Source organism: Malania oleifera, chromosome 5, assembly GCF_029873635.1.
Source record: "Malania oleifera isolate guangnan ecotype guangnan chromosome 5, ASM2987363v1, whole genome shotgun sequence".
Taxonomy (NCBI): Eukaryota; Viridiplantae; Streptophyta; class Magnoliopsida; order Santalales; family Ximeniaceae; genus Malania; species Malania oleifera.
Window position 1 is genome coordinate 108836342 of NC_080421.1, and position 20598 is coordinate 108856939.

General features: G+C 37.1%; 1 protein-coding gene across 1 annotated transcript; it reads right to left on the reverse strand.

Annotated features, from left to right (window-relative positions):
• Nucleotides 1–290: 290 nt before the first annotated feature.
• On the reverse strand, nt 291–20023 carry LOC131156116 (formin-like protein 14). Its single transcript, XM_058109563.1, has 5 exons — nt 19982–20023; nt 16321–16410; nt 10986–11090; nt 9728–10225; nt 291–449 (listed from the first exon to the last, which is right to left on the reverse strand). Exons 1-5 carry the CDS (start codon nt 20021–20023, stop codon nt 291–293), a joined length of 894 nt encoding a protein of 297 aa, XP_057965546.1.
• Nucleotides 20024–20598: the final 575 nt, after the last annotated feature.

A 20598-nucleotide genomic window follows, 5' to 3' on the forward strand; every position in this document is an offset into this window, starting at 1 on the left:
CTAGCCCAGCCTCTGCAGAATTTATCTACAGCCACAACCGGAGCCAAAAAAAAAAAAAATCCCCTGCTTCTTCTTCATCTTCTTTTCCGAGCCCTGTTCCAGCCCTCGAGCCACCACTACTCATCCGCTTTTCCATAGACTACGGCAGCCCCTCATCCCCGGTCACCTTACTTCTAGCAACCACCACCGCACCCAGCCACCATCTCCGACGAACCTGCAAGCAAAACCACCTCCTTCCGGCCGCCCCTGCAACCACTCTCGCGCCAGCACGGACAGATCAGTGCCATCCCTCACGCAGCAGCCGATCCATCCTCCACGGCCAGACCCGAGCCCTCTTCTCCGGCCTCCTCTGCCCTTGTCATCGCCGGCACGTCTGACAGCTCTGCAGATCTCGGGCTAGCCACCGTCTTCAGCAAAGCACCACCCTGGGGAGACTCACAACCACCTTGCTGTCACACAACCACCAAGCCAGCATTCCAGCTGCCGCGAGCACAGTCAACAACTCCGGCCGCCCTCCGTCCTCCGGTGACCTGCTTCTTAAGTGGCTGACTAGGTATATATTGGCTTGTATATATGTATATTGGTACAAAGGTGGTATCTTTAGGTATTGTATATGTAGATATACATATACACACACACACACACACACACACACACACATATATATATATATATATACACACATGCACACACAAATATATATATATATATATATATATATATATATATATATACTGGTTTGTTCTGTTTTCAGTATATAAGGTTTAGATTTTTATGTTATTTTATTTTTCTGTATGTATTGTTGTTTATTATTACTTTGTTAAGCTTTTTTTTTTTATCATGATTCTAGGCTATTATTTTGTATATATGCAGTGGCTTGGTTTACTATTTTCATTATGTTATATTATTATGTAATATTATATTTTGTTTGTTTCCTTTATTTATTAGGTGCATATTTTATCATCAATATATGTTTGTTTTTATCTTATGGTATTAATTTTTGTAGGTTTATTGTATGTTTATTATCTATGTGTTTTTGCAGGTGGTATATTTAAGGGTTTTATTTACGTATAAATTTATTGTATATATTAAATAATATTATTATTGTTGGATTTTATTATTATGTAATATTGTGTATTCACATTATTGTTGTTATATTGTGGCTGTAGTTCAGTGGCGAGAATTCTAGGCTATTGCCGGTAAGTGATTTTGTATTATTTAGCATATATTTTTAATTGATGTTGTATTATTTAACGATTTGTATTGTTTTAGTATTATTTTACATTTTGTTTTATATGTTAGTATTTATGTTTTTTTAAAGGTTAGGTTTATCATGTTAATATGGTTTAATTTTTCTTATAGTTTATTCGTGTTATTTAAATTCGTTCACGATTTTGGTTATGGTTGTTTATTATTTAAATCATTTCACATTTTATATCTAGGTTTGTTTAGGATTTTGGTAGTTTTCATGTTTTTAGAAGGTTGATAATTTTATGTTTAGGTATTGTTTTAGGGTTTGAGTTATTTTCCTATTACTATTGGTCTTATTATTGTACATTGATTTCTGTCTACCTCATTGCATATCAATTTCTAGTATTTCTATATTATTGAACACTCTTTGATAAAATTAAATTTATTTCCATATTTATTTTTAGGGTTCCCCTCTTGTGGCATATTGATTTCTCTAGAGTTTGTGTATATTTCCTATTAGATTCATGACTTGAATTGTTTCCATAATTTGTTTCTTTCTCTTTACGTGTTTATATATGGTATATGATTTCTTGGGTTTAATTATTGGGCTATATTATTAGGGATGGATTGTTAATACTTGAGCTTTATCATGGAGATTTTGACTGTTATGATATTTACGTGTTATAATATATAGTATTAGTATTATATCATATTCTTTCTTAATTATTTGAAATTTCGGTAAAATACAGAAAAATCATAAAAAATAGAAAATTAGGAGAAAATTCTAAAAATATTTTTGACTTGACTTTCACTGTTTTCTTTAATTATATATATATATATATATATATATATATATATATATATATTTTATTTCAAAAACCTCCCAAGCTAGTATTTTCATACTTAAAAAAAAACCCTATAAAATTTCCAAATTTTGGGAGTGTATTTTTTGTAAATTATTTTCGATTTTTTTTCCCTATAATTTTATTGCGAGGGTATGAGCCTTCGGGCATCACGTATCCTAAGCTCTGAGGGAATATATAGATGTATATATTATCTTTATTTATTTATTATTTTATTTATTTATTTATTTTTTTTTACATGTATTTATAAATTCATAAAAAGGAGTAATTTAAAGAATTATTAGATTAACTTATGGATAATTTCAAATTAATTAGGTACCATTCGTAAGAACGGGCGCGTAGGGGGTGCTCATACCTTCCCTTCGCGTAACCGAACTCCTGGCCCTAACTCTGGTAATGTAGACCGATTCTACCCCTAACGGGGTAGTAATCATGTGTTCTAACCGCACTAAAGGTTAGTGGCGACTCCGACACTTTCATCTTTTTAATTGAAAATTTAAATTGATTTTAATTTCGCCGCCCGGGGCACACGCGCTCCCGAGACGCCGCGACAGCTTGGCGACTCCGCTGGGGACCTAGAGAGTCGAGCCATTAATTAATTGAAAATTATCCTAAGTTTAAATTTAATAAATCTATTAATTACTCCTTATTTTGTAAATATTGTAATTTGTAAATAACTTTACTTAATTGTAAATATTTTACTTCCATAATTTGTAAAAAACCTCAATTAATTAAAAATATTTTGTTTCCTAATTTGTTGAGCATTAATTGTAGATATTTTGTTTCTAAATATTCTGAATAAGCATATTAATTGTAGATATTGTGAATAAGCATATTAATTATAGATATTTTGTATATTAATCATAAATATTTTGTTTCCTTATTTTTTGTTTCCAAATTTTTTAGAATCAACATGTTAATGGCAGATAATATGTTTCCATATCTTGTGAATAAATACATTAATGGTAGATATCTTGCTTCCATATTCTTTATAGCATGTGAATAAATGTGGGGATAGCGGGATTAGGTTAAAGTTTGAATTCACACACTCTCACGCTCTATACCCGAGCTTTACCTGCTAAGATTAGATAGGGGTGTAATAGCGTTTGTCCCTTCGTAGCTTAAGCTTGATAGGACCCGCGAACCACCCCGCTCAATGCGAGTTTTGTCCGGACCCCTATGGGGGAGGATGAAATTTCAAATTGGGGACCTTTTTGTCAACAGGGATTAAAGCCTACCCACACGTAATTGTCCATAGTTTTCCCTTAATTAGGATAGAGCCATGAAGAAACCCTATAAAATAGGTGTACCTACCTTGGGTTGGGACAGGAGCCACATCCTTCTCCATGTATAGTGTGTTGTATATAAGCTATGAGATACTTTGTATTATATCATACATTTGACATCCATACATACTACTTAGCCAGTATTCTGGAAAAGCCCAATAATGAGACCATGGCCCATCTTTTCAAAAAATGAAGCACTTGGCCCAAGCATTTTAAAATATGGGTTGGCCCAACCCTTTTCAAGTAACTCGGGCCCAATTTTTTGAGAAATAACAAGTATAGGCCCAACCTTTTCCTAAGTAAAAACTCGGTCCAGGCCTGATTTTCAAAATGGGTCAAATCCAGATTTCCATAAATGGGCTTCGGCCTTATTACCCTAAAAATCCAGGCCCATATTTTCTAAACAATCCAAGCCCAATTCCTTTTAAAATTAGGGCCTGATCCCATCATGAAGTACATTGAAGCCCATATTTTAAAATACTTGAGGCCCAAGTGCACACTAAAGTCCACAAGTTCGCACTAAACAAATCCAGCGGGTTGACCAACCTGGGTCAACCCCAACCTCATATCATAATTTGACCCTTCATAAAATCTGAGATACATGAACCGATTGAGGGAAGAATTGAATTTAAATTGTGGCCCATCAATGATTGTCTTGAAATCTCTCATTAGTGGGACTTTTCCTAGAATGCTGACAAAGTAGTTAGTTAGGTTACATTGCATCCATGTATTCATGCGTAATTTCACGCGTAATCATGCACGCTAGGTCACATGCATGTTCATATCTCTATTTGTATGTGTAATTGCACTAGTTACATCCATGCACAAACATACATTGCATCCATGCATTCATACCTATGCATTCATGATTCTAAAAAGGGAAGGTTTTGGTTTGCAGTGCCTAGCCACAGAATTCGTCTGAGCAAGCAACATTGAGACTGTCACACATCAATACAATACCAAGAGAAGGGCAAAAGAAATGAGTGAACAATTGGAAGGTAGAGTCCTGGGCATAGAATAAGGACAGGAAGAATTGATTGAAAAAATGAGTAAAATTATGGAATTGTTGATGAACAAAGGAAAAGCGGTACAAAATGATTCTGAAACAGATATAGACCCTACTCACCCTCCAGGGTTCACCCTAAATCATGGACAAACATCAGTTCCACCGCCGGGTGTCATGGGGGATCCAATGCCAAATATGCCTCCATTTATCCCAACTGTGCCTGCACAGGGGTTTCCAGTGGCAGGGACTTCCCCCTGAGCAACTCCTGATATGGGGATAAATAGACCTGAGTTTGAGCGTCGTTGTGACGTATTGGAGGAGCGCTTGAAAGCAATTGAAGGGTATAATACATTTGATTCCGTTGACCCTAATGACCTTTGCCTAGTACCAAAGGTCACTCTGCCGCCAAAATTCAAGTTGCCGGATTTTGAAAAATTCGATGGGACCCACTATCCTCGGACCCACCTGCGCTTGTATTGCCAAAAAATGGCTGCACATACTGATGATGAAAGGTTGATGATGCATTGCTTTCAAGATAGTTTGACTGGAGCAGCTATCAGATGGTACATTCAGTAGGATCGAGCTCGAATTCGTACTTGGAAAGATCTGGCAAATTCATTTATAACTCAGTACCGCCATGTGATAGAGATGGCACCTGATCGTATGACCCTGCAAAGCATGCAAATGAAACCTAATGAAACATTCAGAGAGTATGCATATAGATGGAGGGACATGTCCATCCAAGTGAGCCCTCCGATGGAAGATAGGGAGGCTATCTCCCTATTCGTGAATACATTGAAAGATCCGTACTTTGGGCATCTCTTAGGGGCAACCCCACATGACTTTATGGATATTGTTGCTACTGGAGAGAGAATTGAAACGGCCATCAAAGTCGGAAGAACCAAAAGTGGTGATGCAGAAACTGACCCAAGTAAGAGGAAGAAAGACGAGGAAGCACAGATGATTCAGGGGCATCATTACCAAGAGGGTAAAATTCGGGGGACAAATAAGAATTTTGCCTACAAGCCCATAGTCCATCAGATAGTGCATTCAGGTACGCAACCCCAAGTAGTTCCCTTTGGACCTAAGCCTATTTCAAGGCAGCTAAGTGTTCAGGACACGGGAGGGAGCCCCCTAATGGAAAGAAAGAGAAAAGAAGTTCAACCTATTCCGATGACTTACGCAGAATTGTTCCCGCAATTGGTGGAAATTCAAATGGTTGCACTAATACCAGGATTGTTGCTACAATCCCCTTTCCCAAGGTGGTACGACCCAAATGATCGATGCGAGTATCATTCTGGGGCAATAGGTCATTCAATCGAAAAATGTTGGCATTTCAAGCATAAAGTACAAACCTTAAGAGATTTGGGTCTATTGGCAATTGACGTGGAGGAGCCTATTGTGCAACATTGAAGGAATATTTTGAAGATCAGATCTGTCAAAGAAGTACAACAAGTTTTGAACCAGAGATATTCCGCATATAGTCTGAATAAATGGGTTTACTTTTGACCATGGAAACAGAGAAATACAAGTGGCAAGCTTTTGATTATTCGCCCCCTACATGGATGCTTTTATCTTCTTTTGTTTTCTTCTTTCTTTTGTTGCAATTTATTAAAGGTTTTATCTCCGAAGTTTCCTTTGCTATCAAAGAAACGAAATTATGCATTTTCGTATATCACTTGCATCGGGAGTTCAATGTCCAAAATTTTGTTTACTCGTGTTTCTTTGCTAAGATAAGGAAAATAAAATACCAGTATTCATGAACCAAAAGCAGGTGTTAGTTATGAAAAATTCAAGCTACGAGACGAAAATAAAGCAAGATGAAACAATGTTCGTCACTCCATGAGTTCGAATACTGCGAAGATGTTCTGAAAGCCTCAGTAAAATATGGGTTGGTTCCATGAATCTCATGTCAGTCCGCTAATCAAGTTTTGATCGAATGATAGATGGCCATCTTTGGCCGATCAGTTATCCCTAAAAAGAACCCAATATTGATTTACCATTTGTTAACCCACTTGAGCTTGATTGTTAAACTAATTTTTCTTAAAAGTCAGTTCACCAGAAATTTAACTCGGGTTTGGGTGCCTTAGCATTTGACAAGTCATTTGAGACAATAATCATTATCAAAAGGACGGCAGGCTATTTTTTTTTTTGCTACCCAAAAGAAAGGCAAAAGAGAAACCCCTTGCAAAGCCCTTTTTGAGCCTGAAAAATTTCATTCTTAACCCGTCAAAGGATCACACCCCATACTAGGGCAGTTTTAAGAAAATGATCAGTCCCAAATGGAATTCAAATGAAAATGAAGTTAAGATTCATTCATAAAAGGAAAAGAAAAAGTTGCGATAAAAGGAAGAAGAAAAGGAAGAAGAAAGAAAAATAAGGGACGTACTACATATGTGATCTTTGACCAAATTACCCTTGATAAAATCAACGATTTTGAGCCTTATTTAACTCTTTTCTTCTTTAACCCAAACCCTAGCCTGCATTACAGTCCAAATGAAGTCCTGACCAGATTGGTATACATTGTTGTGTCAAATGATTTGTCAGACGCAATATTGTGTCTGAACTACGTAATGACCTGATCCTGAAAGGGTACGTAGGCAACTTGTCCAAATGACAAGTTCGGTCAATATCTTGCAAGTGCCTCAATTCAAACTGGGAGCATAAAACATCATTATGGGATGGGATTTTTGAGCCTTAGTTTTCCTTTTATTCTGAAAACCTGTATCCCTCATCCAACGTTTCGTCCCGAGTCTTAAAGACCATCTTGAGATCAAAACATTAGTCGGACTTGACTGAACTAGGGGTAACCATTAAACAAAAGGTTCTCAATGGTTTCACGGCAGAACAAGGAGGAAGAATAGTCCCCCAATAAAACTGGGGCAATCGGTTAAAAAAGAAAATCAGTTATTCAGTTCGAAAAGTTAGCACCATCATCATTAGGGCTCTCGAATACTGGTATGAGTTTTTTCCATTGAAATAGCAAGCGAACTCAGTAAAACATCTATTTTGTGCATATGACCTTTTGATTTAGCAAGTTGATGTCCTAAATGCATGATCATTCATCATTCATTCCCCCATCCAAAAAAAAAAAAAAAATCCATTCTTCAAAAGCTCTAAAAGGAGGACGGATGGTCAAAAGGGCTTAATCACTGACACATTCGCCAAAAGAGGATCCTTGTGAAAGACAGGTAAAATTGTCAAGAATAGTTATAGATGCACTCAAATGATCCAAACTCCGTGTTGAGTTCTAGTGACGCTGATTTGGGGTGCCTTCGTGTCAAAGTCAAATTTGAAGCCAATATCAGTAACAAACGATGGTAAATGGGGCAGATTTTGGGTTGAGTTTTGTTTGGACTAATTCCGATGCCGTCATATCAGAGTGCATGATGAAAACATAGCCAATATCAGTGGATGAGGATCGAAACTAGGCAATTTTTGAGTTCAGTGGAGCAAATTCAAGAGCTTTCAGGACAGAATCAAAGTCAAAAATAGGGTCATGACCAGTGGCATGTAAACACTAGGGCAGATTTTGAGTGCCTTTTGGAATTTGAAACATGGCCAGAATCAGCAGGCACACCCAAGATCAGAGATTGGGTTGTTGATGACAAGCATGTTGGAAGGAGAAAAGATTCATGCATTACCATGCATTTCATTCATTACCGTACATTTTATGCATTGCATAAGAAAGAAAATATAAAGGGCATCTCATTCAATATGCATACATCTTTGCATTCACGCATCACTATGCACACAGAACAACATGTCACTGCATTCTAGCATCTTAGGTAGCAACATGCATACATATAGCAATAGAGCACTATTCAATCACACTTTCCTGGTTGAATAAACTTTTGAATAATTCTTTTGCCTCATTGACTGAGCCATTCTGGTCTAGATGTATTTTGAAATTGGGGCAGCTGGCCCCAATGCACAGATTAACATACTTTGAAACTGTGGCAGTTGACCCCTTGGTTGTTGAGTCTCAAAGAGGGTAATCTAAAGACAGCCAAAGAAACTCATGTTTTCATTCCCGATTGATAATCCCCAATGGAATAATTCTGAGCCCTATGCTTGAGGACACTTTCCAAAAAATCTCAAGACTTCGTACCCGATTCATCATCCCCCATACAAAGTAGCCATTTTCCTGGTCCAAATTGAGTCATCTACCTTAAAATTAGGGCATCGACCCTCACATCCAAAATTGGTGTTGTTCACGAAGAAATCGAGGAGTTGGATCACCTTAAAGCTTTCTTGATTACCACAATAACTCACCTCTTCATGAAGCAATTGTTAACAATCCAATTAATTCATGATTAGCGTTATCCACTTCTGTATTTGACCCTCGCGAGTCACTCTTATTGCCCATCGCGGTCCCACTTGTTATTGACCCAGCTCGCGGTTCCATTCTATTAACCACTGTCGTGGTCCATCTCTATTGACCCCTTCAGTGGTCCCACCTATTGGGCGCTAATAGTCACGGTCCTATTCTTTTTAGTGACCCATCGCGGTCCCATCTTATTGACCGCTTCGCGGTCCCACCTTATTGACCTAAATCACCGGTCCTATTCTATTGACACCCTTTGGCGCGTTCCGTGAACATCAGCTCGGGTTCCTACACCACGCCAGTGCCAAGTCACCTTCCGTGCACTAAGCGCGGTTCCTACACACGGTGCAAGTCACCCATCCGTGTCCGTGAATATAGCTCGGGTTCTACACCCGGTGCCAAGTCACCCATCGTGAACTATAGCTGCGGTTCCTACACCCGGTGGCAAGTCACCCTTCGTGAACTATAGCTCGGGTTCCTACACTCGGTGCAAGTCATCCTCCGTGAACTATAGCTAGGGTTCCTACACCCCGGTGCAGTCACCTCTCATGAACTATAGCTCAGGTTCCTACAACCGGTGCAAGTCACCTTCCATGAACTATAGCTCGGGTTCCTACACCCGATGCAAGTCATTCCTCCGTGAACTATAACTCGGGTTCCTACACCCGGTGCAAGTCACTTCCATGCACTATAGCTCGGGTTCCTACACCCGGGTGCAAGTCACCTTTCCGTGAACTATAGCTCGGGTTCCTACACCCGGTGCAAGTCACCTTCCGTGCACTATAGCTCGGGTTCCTACACCCGGTGCAAGTCACCCCTCCGTGATGTGAACTATAGCTCGGGTTCCTACACCCGGTGCAAGTCACCTGTCCTGAAACTATAGCTCGGGTTCCCTACACTCGACGCAAGTCATTTCCATGTGCTCTCAAGCATACATGCAAATCGGTTTTCACAAATCATTTTTGGTCTTTTCCGTTACAATGGGCCTGGTCCCAAATCAGCGTCTTTTATCTTTGTAGGCTTGTTGCCACAAATAACGTAGGAGAGATCTTACTTGACGGGGAAACAACAAAGCCGACAAGAGGGGGGCAGCGGGAGACACTCCCATGGGGACCGACGAACCCAAAGAGGGAGGTAGGAGCGGATGAGTAGTAGGGGAGGAGGAGGAGAGGAGGGAGCGACGGAGGAGGGAGGGAGCGGGAGGCGGAGAGGAGAGAGGAGGCGAGGAGGAGGCAGGGCACGAAGCGAGAGGAGGAGGGGAGGGAGGAGGAGGAGGAGGAGGAGGAGGGGCGGGAGTAGATCGAGGAGGAGGGAGGAGGAGGAGGAAGAGACGGGTGGAGGGGAGGGGGGGAGGGCGAGTGGGGGAGGAGAGGAGTGAGGGGAGGGCAGGAGGAGGGGCAGGAGTGGGTGGAGGAGCAGAGGTAGGAGGAGGGGGAGGACGAGGTGACGAGGACGGAGGGAGGATGAGGAGAGGGAGGAGGAGGATGGGAGGAGGGGGGGCGGGATGAGGAGGGGCGGAGGAGAGGAGGAGGTAGGACGGGGAGGGGATTGTCTATTAGAGGGGTGAGTATTATATGATTATATATTTTATTATTATTGAATTATGTGTAATTATTATTATTATTAGATTTTACCTGTATTTATTACATTATTATATTAGTATGTGGATTTATTGATTATAGGGGTGTATCTATCTATTATCTATATTATTATTATTATTATTATTATTATATTATTATTCCTTATTTCTATAATAGTAGTATATATTATTTCCAAAAAAAAGAAAAATACCATAAACCAAAAAAGGAAATGTTTTTAGGGTTATTTTTTTAAAATTATTTTTATAATAAGTGTGGGGTGGGCAATACACATAGCCGAGGGGCAGAGGCAGAGGCCAAAAAAAAAAACCCGAACCATCTTCTTCTTCCTCCGTCATCTCTCTGTCTCTCTCATCACTCGCCATCCAACCTAGCCCAGCCTCTGCAGAATTTATCTACAGCCACAACCGGAGCCAAAAAAAAAAAAAATCCCCTGCTTCTTCTTCATCTTCTTTTCCGAGCCCCGTTCCAGCCCTCGAGCCACCACTACTCATCCGCTTTGCCATAGACTACGGCAGCCCCTCATCCCCGGTCACCTTACTTCTAGCAACCACCATCGCACCCAGCCACCATCTCCGACGAACCTGCAAGCAAAACCACCTCCTTCTGGCCGCCCCTGCAACCACTCTCGCGCCAGCACGGACAGATCAGTGCCATCCCTCACGCAGCAGCCGATCCATCCTCCACGGCCAAACCCGAGCCCTCTTCTCCTACCTCCTCTGCCCTTGTCATCACCGGCACGTTTGACAGCTCTGCAGATCTCGGGTTAGCCACCGTCTTCAGCAAAGCACCACCCTGGGGAGACTCACAACCACCTTGCTGTCACACAACCAGCAAGCCAGCATTCCAGCTGCCGCGAGCACAGTCAACAACTCCGGCCGCCCTCCGTCCTCCGGTGACCTGCTTCTCAAGTGGCCGACTAGGTATATATTGGCTTGTATATATGTATATTGGTACAAAGGTGGTATCTTTAGGTATTGTATATGTAGATATACATATACACACACACACACACACACACACACACACACATATATATATATATATATATATATACTGGTTTGTTCTGTTTTCAGTATATAAGGTTTAGGTTTTTATGTTATTTTATTTTTTTGTATGTATTGTTGTTTATTATTACTTTGTTAAGCTTTTTTTTTTTATCATGATTCTAGGCTATTATTTTGTATATATGCAGTGGCTTGGTTTACTATTTTCATTATGTTATATTATTATGTAATATTATATTTTGTTTGTTTCCTTTATTTATTAGGTACATATTTTATCATCAATATATGTTTGTTTTTGTCTTATGGTATTAATTTTTGTAGGTTTATTGTATGTTTATTATCTATGTGTTTTTGCAGGTGGTATATTTAAGGGTTTTATTTACGTATAAATTTATTGTATATATTAAATAATATTATTATTGTTGGATTTATTATTATGTAATATTGTGTATTCACATTATTGTTGTTATATTGTGGCTGTAGTTCAGTGGCGAGAATTCTAGGCTATTGCCGGTAAGTGATTTTGTATTATTTAGCATGTATTTTTAATTGATGTTGTATTATTTAACGATTTGTATTGTTTTAGTATTATTTTACATTTTGTTTTATATGTTAGTATTTATGTTTTTTTAAAGGTTAGGTTTATCATGTTAATATGGTTTAATTTTTCTTATAGTTTATTCGTGTTATTTAAATTCGTTCACGATTTTGGTTATGGTTGTTTATTATTTAAATCATTTCACATTTTATATCTAGGTTTGTTTAGGATTTTGGTAGTTTTCATGTTTTTAGAAGGTTGATAATTTTATGTTTAGGTATTGTTTTAGGGTTTGAGTTATTTTCCTATTACTATTGGTCTTATTATTGTACATTGATTTCTGTCTACCTCATTGCATATCAATTTCTAGTATTTCTATATTATTGAACACTCTTTGATAAAATTAAATTTATTTCCATATTTATTTTTAGGGTTCCCCTCTTGTGGCATATTGATTTCTCTAAAGTTTGTGTATATTTCCTATTAGATTCATGACTTGAATTGTTTCCATAATTTGTTTCTTTCTCTTTACGTGTTTATATATGGTATATGATTTCTTGGGTTTAATTATTGGGCTATATTATTAGGGATGGATTGTTAATACTTGAGCTTTATCATGGAGATTTTGACTGTTATGATATTTACGTGTTATAATATATAGTATTAGTATTATATCATATTCTTTATTAATTATTTGAAATTTCGGTAAAATACAGAAAAATCATAAAAAATAGAAAATTAGGAGAAAATTCTAAAAATATTTTTGACTTGACTTTCACTATTTTCTTTAATTATATATATATATATATATATTTTATTTCAAAAACCTCCCAAGCTAGTATTTTCATACTTAAAAAAAAATCCTATAAAATTTCCAAATTTTGGGAGTGTATTTTTGTAAATTATTTTCGATTTTTTTTCCCTATGATTTTATTATGAGGGTATGAGCCTTCGGGCATCACGTATCCTAAGCTCTGAGGGAATATATAGATGTATATATTATCTTTATTTATTTATTATTTTATTTATTTATTTATTTATTTTTTACATGTATTTATAAATTCATAAAAAGGAGTAATTTAAAGAATTATTAGATTAACTTAGGGATAATTTCAAATTAATTAGGTACCGTTCGTAAGAACGGGCGCGTAGGGGGTGCTCATACCTTCCCTTCGCGTAACCGAACTCCCGGCCCCAACTCTGGTAATGTAGACCGATTCTACCCCTAACGGGGTAGTAATCATGTGTTCTAACCGCACTAAAGGTTAGTGGCGACTCCGACACTTTCATCTTTTTAATTGAAAATTTAAATTGATTTTAATTTCGTCGCCCGGGGCACACGCGCTCCCGGGACGCCGCGACATCGGACTCGGTGGATTTGTGGTTCACGGTCTTGTGTGTGTTTTGGCTACTCATTTAGGAGAATCTAATGGGGAAAACTATGAGTTTTTCATTATTATAGTTTTGGGGAAAAAAGGGGGCGACGGGCTGCATCCCTGGTTTTTTTGAAAACCGAGTATATGTGTGATTTATACTATGATATTGGGATGGTCGTGCCTTGACTTGTTTAAACTGTATTTGTTTAAAAAACGATGATTTAGATTACCAAATGGGTGTGGTTTGTTTGGTTATATGAGCATGCATGTGTGTGTGATATGTTGAAATGCTAGTAGGAACCAGGTTTCAAATTGTTCCAGGTACTGAGAGTGTCCGTCTCTATATCCGAGGGCATGTGTTTATCACCTGCCACGTAGGCAAGAGTGTCCGGCTCTATATCCGAGGGTGTGAGCCTATTCCGGCAGATCAGGCCGAATGGTGTGGATCCACCAGTTAGCACCGGTACGATGCCATGGGAGTCGGGGACTAGCCATGTGCCGGTGAAGCCGTGCTTCGCGGGTTGGCCGGGCCAACGCCGGATCGTCGCAGACTAGCTTTGGGCCGAAGGGTGTGATGACACCAGGATTACTGATCATGTATGTGTGTGCGTGTACGCACTGTGTGAACTAGTACTGGATTGCATTCAATTGTGTGTATGTTGCATCATGACAACACTCAAATGTCACACACCGATATAACTTGTGTTCTTCCTTACTGAGAGGTGTCTCACCCCTTCTATACGTACATTTTTACAAGTCTTTTAGGTAACCAGAGCTAGCATCATAGTGTAGGGAGCGTAGTGGCTGGTGTACCGCGTTTAGCGCTAGGTAAGTGTTAGGATTGTAATTTTGGTGGGTTGCCATTTTGGGATGTGATGGGCACCCGTTTGCACGTTTTGATAGAGTATTGTGTCTGCTCTTGTATAGACTCTGGTATGGTACTGCATATGTATGTATGGTTTTCCACTGCATATATGATTGTGTTTGGATGTGTTTAGGGTGCTTGGGAACCCCATGGGGTCGGACCCTCATCTTTTGTACTATATCTGTGATGATTTGTATGATATAAGGATAGGTTAGGTTACATTTTCACCCCTGGGTCCCATTACGAGGTTCGGGGTGTGACAGTTGTGGGACCAGATGATATCCCAATTGAAGTTTGGAAATGCTTAGGTGATAATGGAATTATATGGTTGACTAATTTATTTAATACAATTGGAAAAACTAAGAAAATGTTAGATGAATGGAGGAAAAACACTTTAATAGATATATACAAAAATAAAGGAGATATTCAAAATTATAATAACTATCGTAAAATTAAACTTATGAGTCATAAGATGAAACTATGAGATTGAGTAGTTGAACAAAGATTAAGGTTAGAAATGAGGATTTTAGAAAATCAATTTGGTTTTATGCTTGGGAGATCTACCATAGAAGCTATTTATCATTTAAGAAGATTAATGGAAAAGTTTAGGAAAAAGAAGAGGGACTTGCATATGATATTTATTGACCTTGAGAAAGCATAAGATAGGATACCTAGGGAAGTTCTATTGCGGGTTTTAGAAAAAAATAATAAAATTAAAAAGGGTATATGTAGTAGGTATACTGATGTCATCAAGGATACGTACGATGAAGTAATAACTAGTGTAAGGACTATAGATGGAGAAATTACAAAATTTCCAATCACCATAGGTGTACATCAAAGATCTTCTTTAAGTCCTTATCTCTTTGCTTAAGTGATGGACCAATTGACTAAGAGTATTCAAAAGGAGGTTCCATGGTGAATATTGTTTGCAGATGATATTGTATTAATTAATGAAACTAAGGACGGAGTAGAGGCTAAGTTAGAATTATAGAGAAAAGTTTTGGAATCTAGAGACTTTAGGATAAGTAGAAATAAAAGAGAATATATGAAATGTAATTTTAGTAATGATAGGAGGAATATTGGAGATAAAGTTAAACTTGATGATGACTTGTAGATTTCGATACCTTGGAAGATGTAATGCATAGAGTTAAAGCAGGTTGGGTAAAATGAAAAAGTGCTTCAAGTGTGCTCCGTTATCATAGAATACCCTTAAATTTGAAAGGAAAGTTTTATAGGACTATTATAAGATCAACTATGCTATATGAATCGGAATGTTGGACGATGAAGAAACATAATATCCAAAAAGTAAAAGTTGTCGAGATGAGAATACTTAGATGGATGAGTGGTGTAACATTAAAAGAAAAATTAAGGAATGAACATATTTGTGGTAAGTTAGGTGTAACTCCTATAGAAAATAAAATAAGGGAGGGATGACTCAAATGGTATAGACACTTGCAACGTAGGCCACATGGTGCCCTTGTAAGGAAGAGTGACTTAGTTACTATGGGGGGTAGTAGAAGGGGTAGGGATAGACCTGAAATAACTTGGGAGGAGATAATGAGTGTTGGCCTTACAAGGCTTAAAATCTTGTTATCTTGTTTTGATGCTAACAAACAAGTGGAATTTAACATATTTGTGTGAGTAATGTTATTTCAGGGCTCACATATGAGAAAGTAATGTGAAAGTGCTCACAAGGATCAAATGAAGCTTAAATGAGTCAAAGCATGGATTTAAAGATGATATATTAAACCTTGAAGAATATGAGGTCATGCATGCCAAGGAATATTAAAGTCAAAAGAGCCAAAGAAAGGCAAAGTGAGAAAGCTCAAAGAATATGGAAGCTTGAAGAAAAGATGGACTCAATCCAAGGACAAAGCATGAAGACTCAAGAACCTAGAATGTTAATGTTTTAGAAGTTTCATGTAAGTACTTTAATGTTTAAAATATCGTTTGAAATATTTTGAAGCTCTTAAGTTAACTTCTTGGACCTAGATACCTTTTAAAATACTTGAAAAATATTTTTATAAGGTCAAAAATTATTTTAAAAAGGTTAGAATCATTTTTGGAATGAAAAGCACCAAAAAGAGTTTTTCCAAATGCTGTCAGTTTTTATACATCCGCATTGAGGTGAATTCTTTTCTATCCAAATCTACTTATTTTAAAATGTGTTCAACATGAAAGTTATATGATTTTCTCTTAGATTTATTTTGACACCAAGAACACTTAATTTTGAGTTATATAGAAAAAGTTATGGCCAAAAAACTGAAGCGGGGTCATAGTTATCAAACATTTGAACACTGTTCACGGAAGGAACTTCAGCTGTCTGAGCAGCACACAGAACGACCTCAGATGTCTGAAGATTAAGTTCAGACGTTTAAAGATTTTCTGGGATAGAATTGAAATAGGTAGTAGCAGTTCAGACGTCTAAGCTCGACACCTCAAACATCTGAACTTGACACTTCAGACGTCTGAACCCTACTTCAGTCATTTGAACACTGTTCAATGGGCAAATTTTTTTAAATTCTAATATTTTAAATTATATCCGTTTGAACTCCAAATTTTCTAAACAACTTGGGAAACTCTCTAAGGAAACTTTAGCAACATGGAAACAAGTTTGAAAGCCTATAAATACATGATTTTGCAAATCAAAACACACCAAGATTTGAAAAATCAATTTGTGAGTCTGAAAGCACTCTTGTTCTTTCAAAGCTCTCTTGTTCACTCATTGCAAAACTCTTTTTCTGAGATGTTTTCTGAAGTGCTAATCCTTCCTTCTCTGAAAATCTACTGCTAATCCTCATCTAAGAAGGATATTGGTGAATTCTACACTTGAACTTCATTTATTTCATATTGATATTTTATATTGAAGTATATAGTGCTGAAATTGTACTAACTTGCTCTTTGAGAGAGTATACTTGTACGCAGATCTTATCTTGTGTTTCTTGTAGTTCTTTGACATTCCAAGGATTGTTTGGATCATTGGCTAAGTAAGGGGATATTGCTTAGAGAGGCAGACTCTAGCCTAAAGGAGTGACCGAATGAGGGGACATTGTTTGGAGAGGCGGGCTCTAGCCTAGTGAAGGAGTGTTTGAGCGTGGGGTATCGCTGGTAAAAGTTTTGTTCCACCCGTCAATGGAATAGGTTTAGTGAATCCTTTGGTGGTTTTGCCAAAGGTGAGGACGTAGGCTGAGTATAAGCCGAACCTCGTAAAAATCCCCGTCTCACTCTCTCTTTCCCTTACTCTTTATTTTCAGCATATTTAAATTGCGTGGATGGTTTATTTGATAATCATATATACTACGTAATATAAAAATCAAGTAAACTTAAAGTTTAATTTTGATTTGGGTTGTAGAAACTGAAAGTGAGTACGTTGGTTATACCATATCTTGCGGAAACCATACGGGAATACGTTACTTGGTTAACAGCCCAAGGATAAATTAACTGAGAGTTTAGTTGAGTTCTAAATATTGAGAAGAGTGTGAATGTGTTGTTGAAAAACATATTGAAGAAGAAAATTTATATCAGCAAAGTATAAATTATAATTCAACTACAAGGCTTACAAATTCATAATCAAAGGGCTTATATAAACAAACAAACAATCACAAGATCTTATATTACCAAAGTGTTGAATACTTTATATCTTGGTTTGGTTGTTTGATGTTTAACTTGTACTTGGAAAATAAATTGATTGTTTGGTTTTAAGATTGTGTTTAATTGATTGGTTGTTTAATTGTGTTATTGATTGGATAAAAGAACTAAGTTCTTGATTGATTAAAGAATTAAAAAAAAAGTCAAGAATTGGTTAAAAGAAATAAAAGAAGTTTAAGGTATTTTAAAAGGAATCAAAAGAAATTTTTAGAATCCAATTCACCCCCCATCTTGAGAAGTTATTCCTAATTTCAGTGAGTAAGAATTTAATATCCTTGAATCTATAAAAAGAAATGGTTCATGATAGCATAAATTGACGGAAAATGATTCATATAGCCGACCCCACTTAGTGAGACTAAAGCTTGGTTTTGTTGTTGTGTTGTTTATGATCAATATTAAAAATAGGAATATTTTGTAAAAATCTTTAAAATTTTTAAAATTAAATGTTAATGAATTTTCTCATTTTCCTTGATAATCAAACATAAAAACTGAATTTCTTCAAACTCGGCCTTAGAGAATGTAAATTTATTGATCTATTCATTAATTCAGAATTTTAATTTTAATTATATAAAAATAATAAAAATAAGAAATAAGAAATAAAAAATTAGGACTGAAAACTCACCCCTTCTATTTACTGTGTTTGAAATATAGGGGTGTTAATATTTTAATAATTTTAATATAATATTTTAGATAATTATTTTATTGTACATGTAGCATTGCTCTCTATAGACACCCTACTTTTTACCAGACCTCCCTGAAAAGACCTAGTGTGGTATAGTTGACTTTAAGTCCCAATTGTTTCAATTTTGAGTCCTTTTCGAGTTCCATTTTGAAATTCCCAGTTATCTTAAAATAGTTTTGTAATTTCAAGTCGAGTCTCAGTATTCTAGGAAAAGTCTCTTTTTTTTTCATAAGATTTATTTAGTTGCAAAAATTCATCTCATTAGTCGAGGACCCTAGATTTCAAAATTCATCCTTGCCATCCTTTTTGGAAAAAAATAATAAGTCCTAAATATTTTAAGTTGAGTCTTGGCGGTCTAGGAAAATTTTCTTTCTTTTAATTTTAAAACTAATTTCTTCTAAAATTTTCAATTAGAATCCTTTTTAATCTAAAATTCAATTTTTCTAAACCTTGAGTTAAATTTCAAAATTAAACACTGTTTTATTGAAAGTCAAACTTTAAATGTTTAATTTGTGAAATTGGTTCTTTTAAACTTTTTAATTAAATTTTTAATTGAGCGAGTCCTTTAATTTTAAAACTAGGGTTTTGTTTTGATGTTAAGATCGTGCTTCAATAACCAGGTTCTTTTAAGTCAAATTGGTCAAAACCAAATTGGAAAGCATACATCACAAGTTTTATTAAAGAGGGAGGAGCATGTGCAAGTATGTTGCAGTTCAAAAGGGGATGAGGGTGCATCAACATATGTAAGCCACACCTGAAAATAAAATGAAAAGAAAGTGAAAAGTGCAAAAAATACAGGGCAATAAATGTTACTAAGTACAAATAAATATTGTAGAGAAGGAACCTCGGGGGTACATACACATAAAATATTACAAAGACAAAAAATAAAACACAGAAAAATTTAAGTCATCTAATGCGCTACTGCCATCTAGACTTCCCAAGTCACTTGTGCACAAAAGAGAGAAAAAGCAAAGTTAGTTAGCAACAAAATTCAAAAATAAAATAAAATGAAAATGAAATCACATGGGAGGATATATTCCCTGACAGGTTGTTGGTGGGAAATTTTGTTGGAGGAAAGCCATGCGAGAAGAATTGGCGCCAAAAAGGGCTGCCCAGCCTCCTTATAAATAGGGAGGAGGTCACACTACAAGAACGGGGAGGAGAGTATAGATAAAATGCTGAGAAAATAGAGAGGGACAAACAAGAGAGCATAGCATCACTCTGGTGAAATTAAGAACTCTACCAAATCGCAAAGAACAGAAAAGAGCATAAGTAGAGAGCAGAGGAGCAGGAGAGTAGGAGAGCAAAGGAGCGAAAGTAAAGTAGCAACTCAGAATACCAGACAGACATCAAAGAAGGGGAGAAGAAGATCGGAGGAGAAAAAGAGAAGGGTAAAATTCTATATCCATTTTGAATTGTTCAACTCATGTGATGCTACTGTGTGTGTGAATATGAGTGCAAAACCCCCCCTGTTTTTAAGTTTCGGGTTTAGACCCTAACCTGAGCTGATTTTGACTCCAGATGACTCCCAATTCCTTGAATCCAATTTTGAATCTGGGTCTCGAAAACCTTAACCTCCCAAATCCGAACTTACGTTCGGATCCCTTGAATCCACCTCCTCAAACCCATAGCCCATTGTTCACACTTTACCCTAAGCCCGTTTTTAAATATTAAAACCCCCAGCCCACTCTAGTTCAAAATAAAACTAGCCCAATTGGTTAAACTCCCGAGCCTAGTAGAATTTTTTTTTTTTTAAATCAGCCCACAAAATTTTTAAACCACCAACCTCATTTAGGGAAAAAGAAAAACGGGGGACCTCTAAGCCTATTTTAAAATTTTTATCCCAAGTCCACTTCCCAAATGAACCCAAGCTCGAAACGCACACACACTGAACACATAGCACACAGCACCACGCACACACACTGCACACACAAGCACACACAGTAAACACTCACGGCCACACCATCACTGGGAGCACTTTCATGACTCACACACAGCACTGTTCACGCACAGCCACTTACGTGCATAGCCTCTCTCACTCATGGCTACACCAATAGACCACAAAAGCAAAGAAAAGAAGAAAAAAATAGAACAAAAATAATATGTATAATAAATGGGAAAGTTTTGAAGATAGTGTACTCATCTTCCTTACTGTTAGCATGAGTAGATTTCTTCCAAATCGCGAACTCGAGCATCAACTTGAAACCTCGG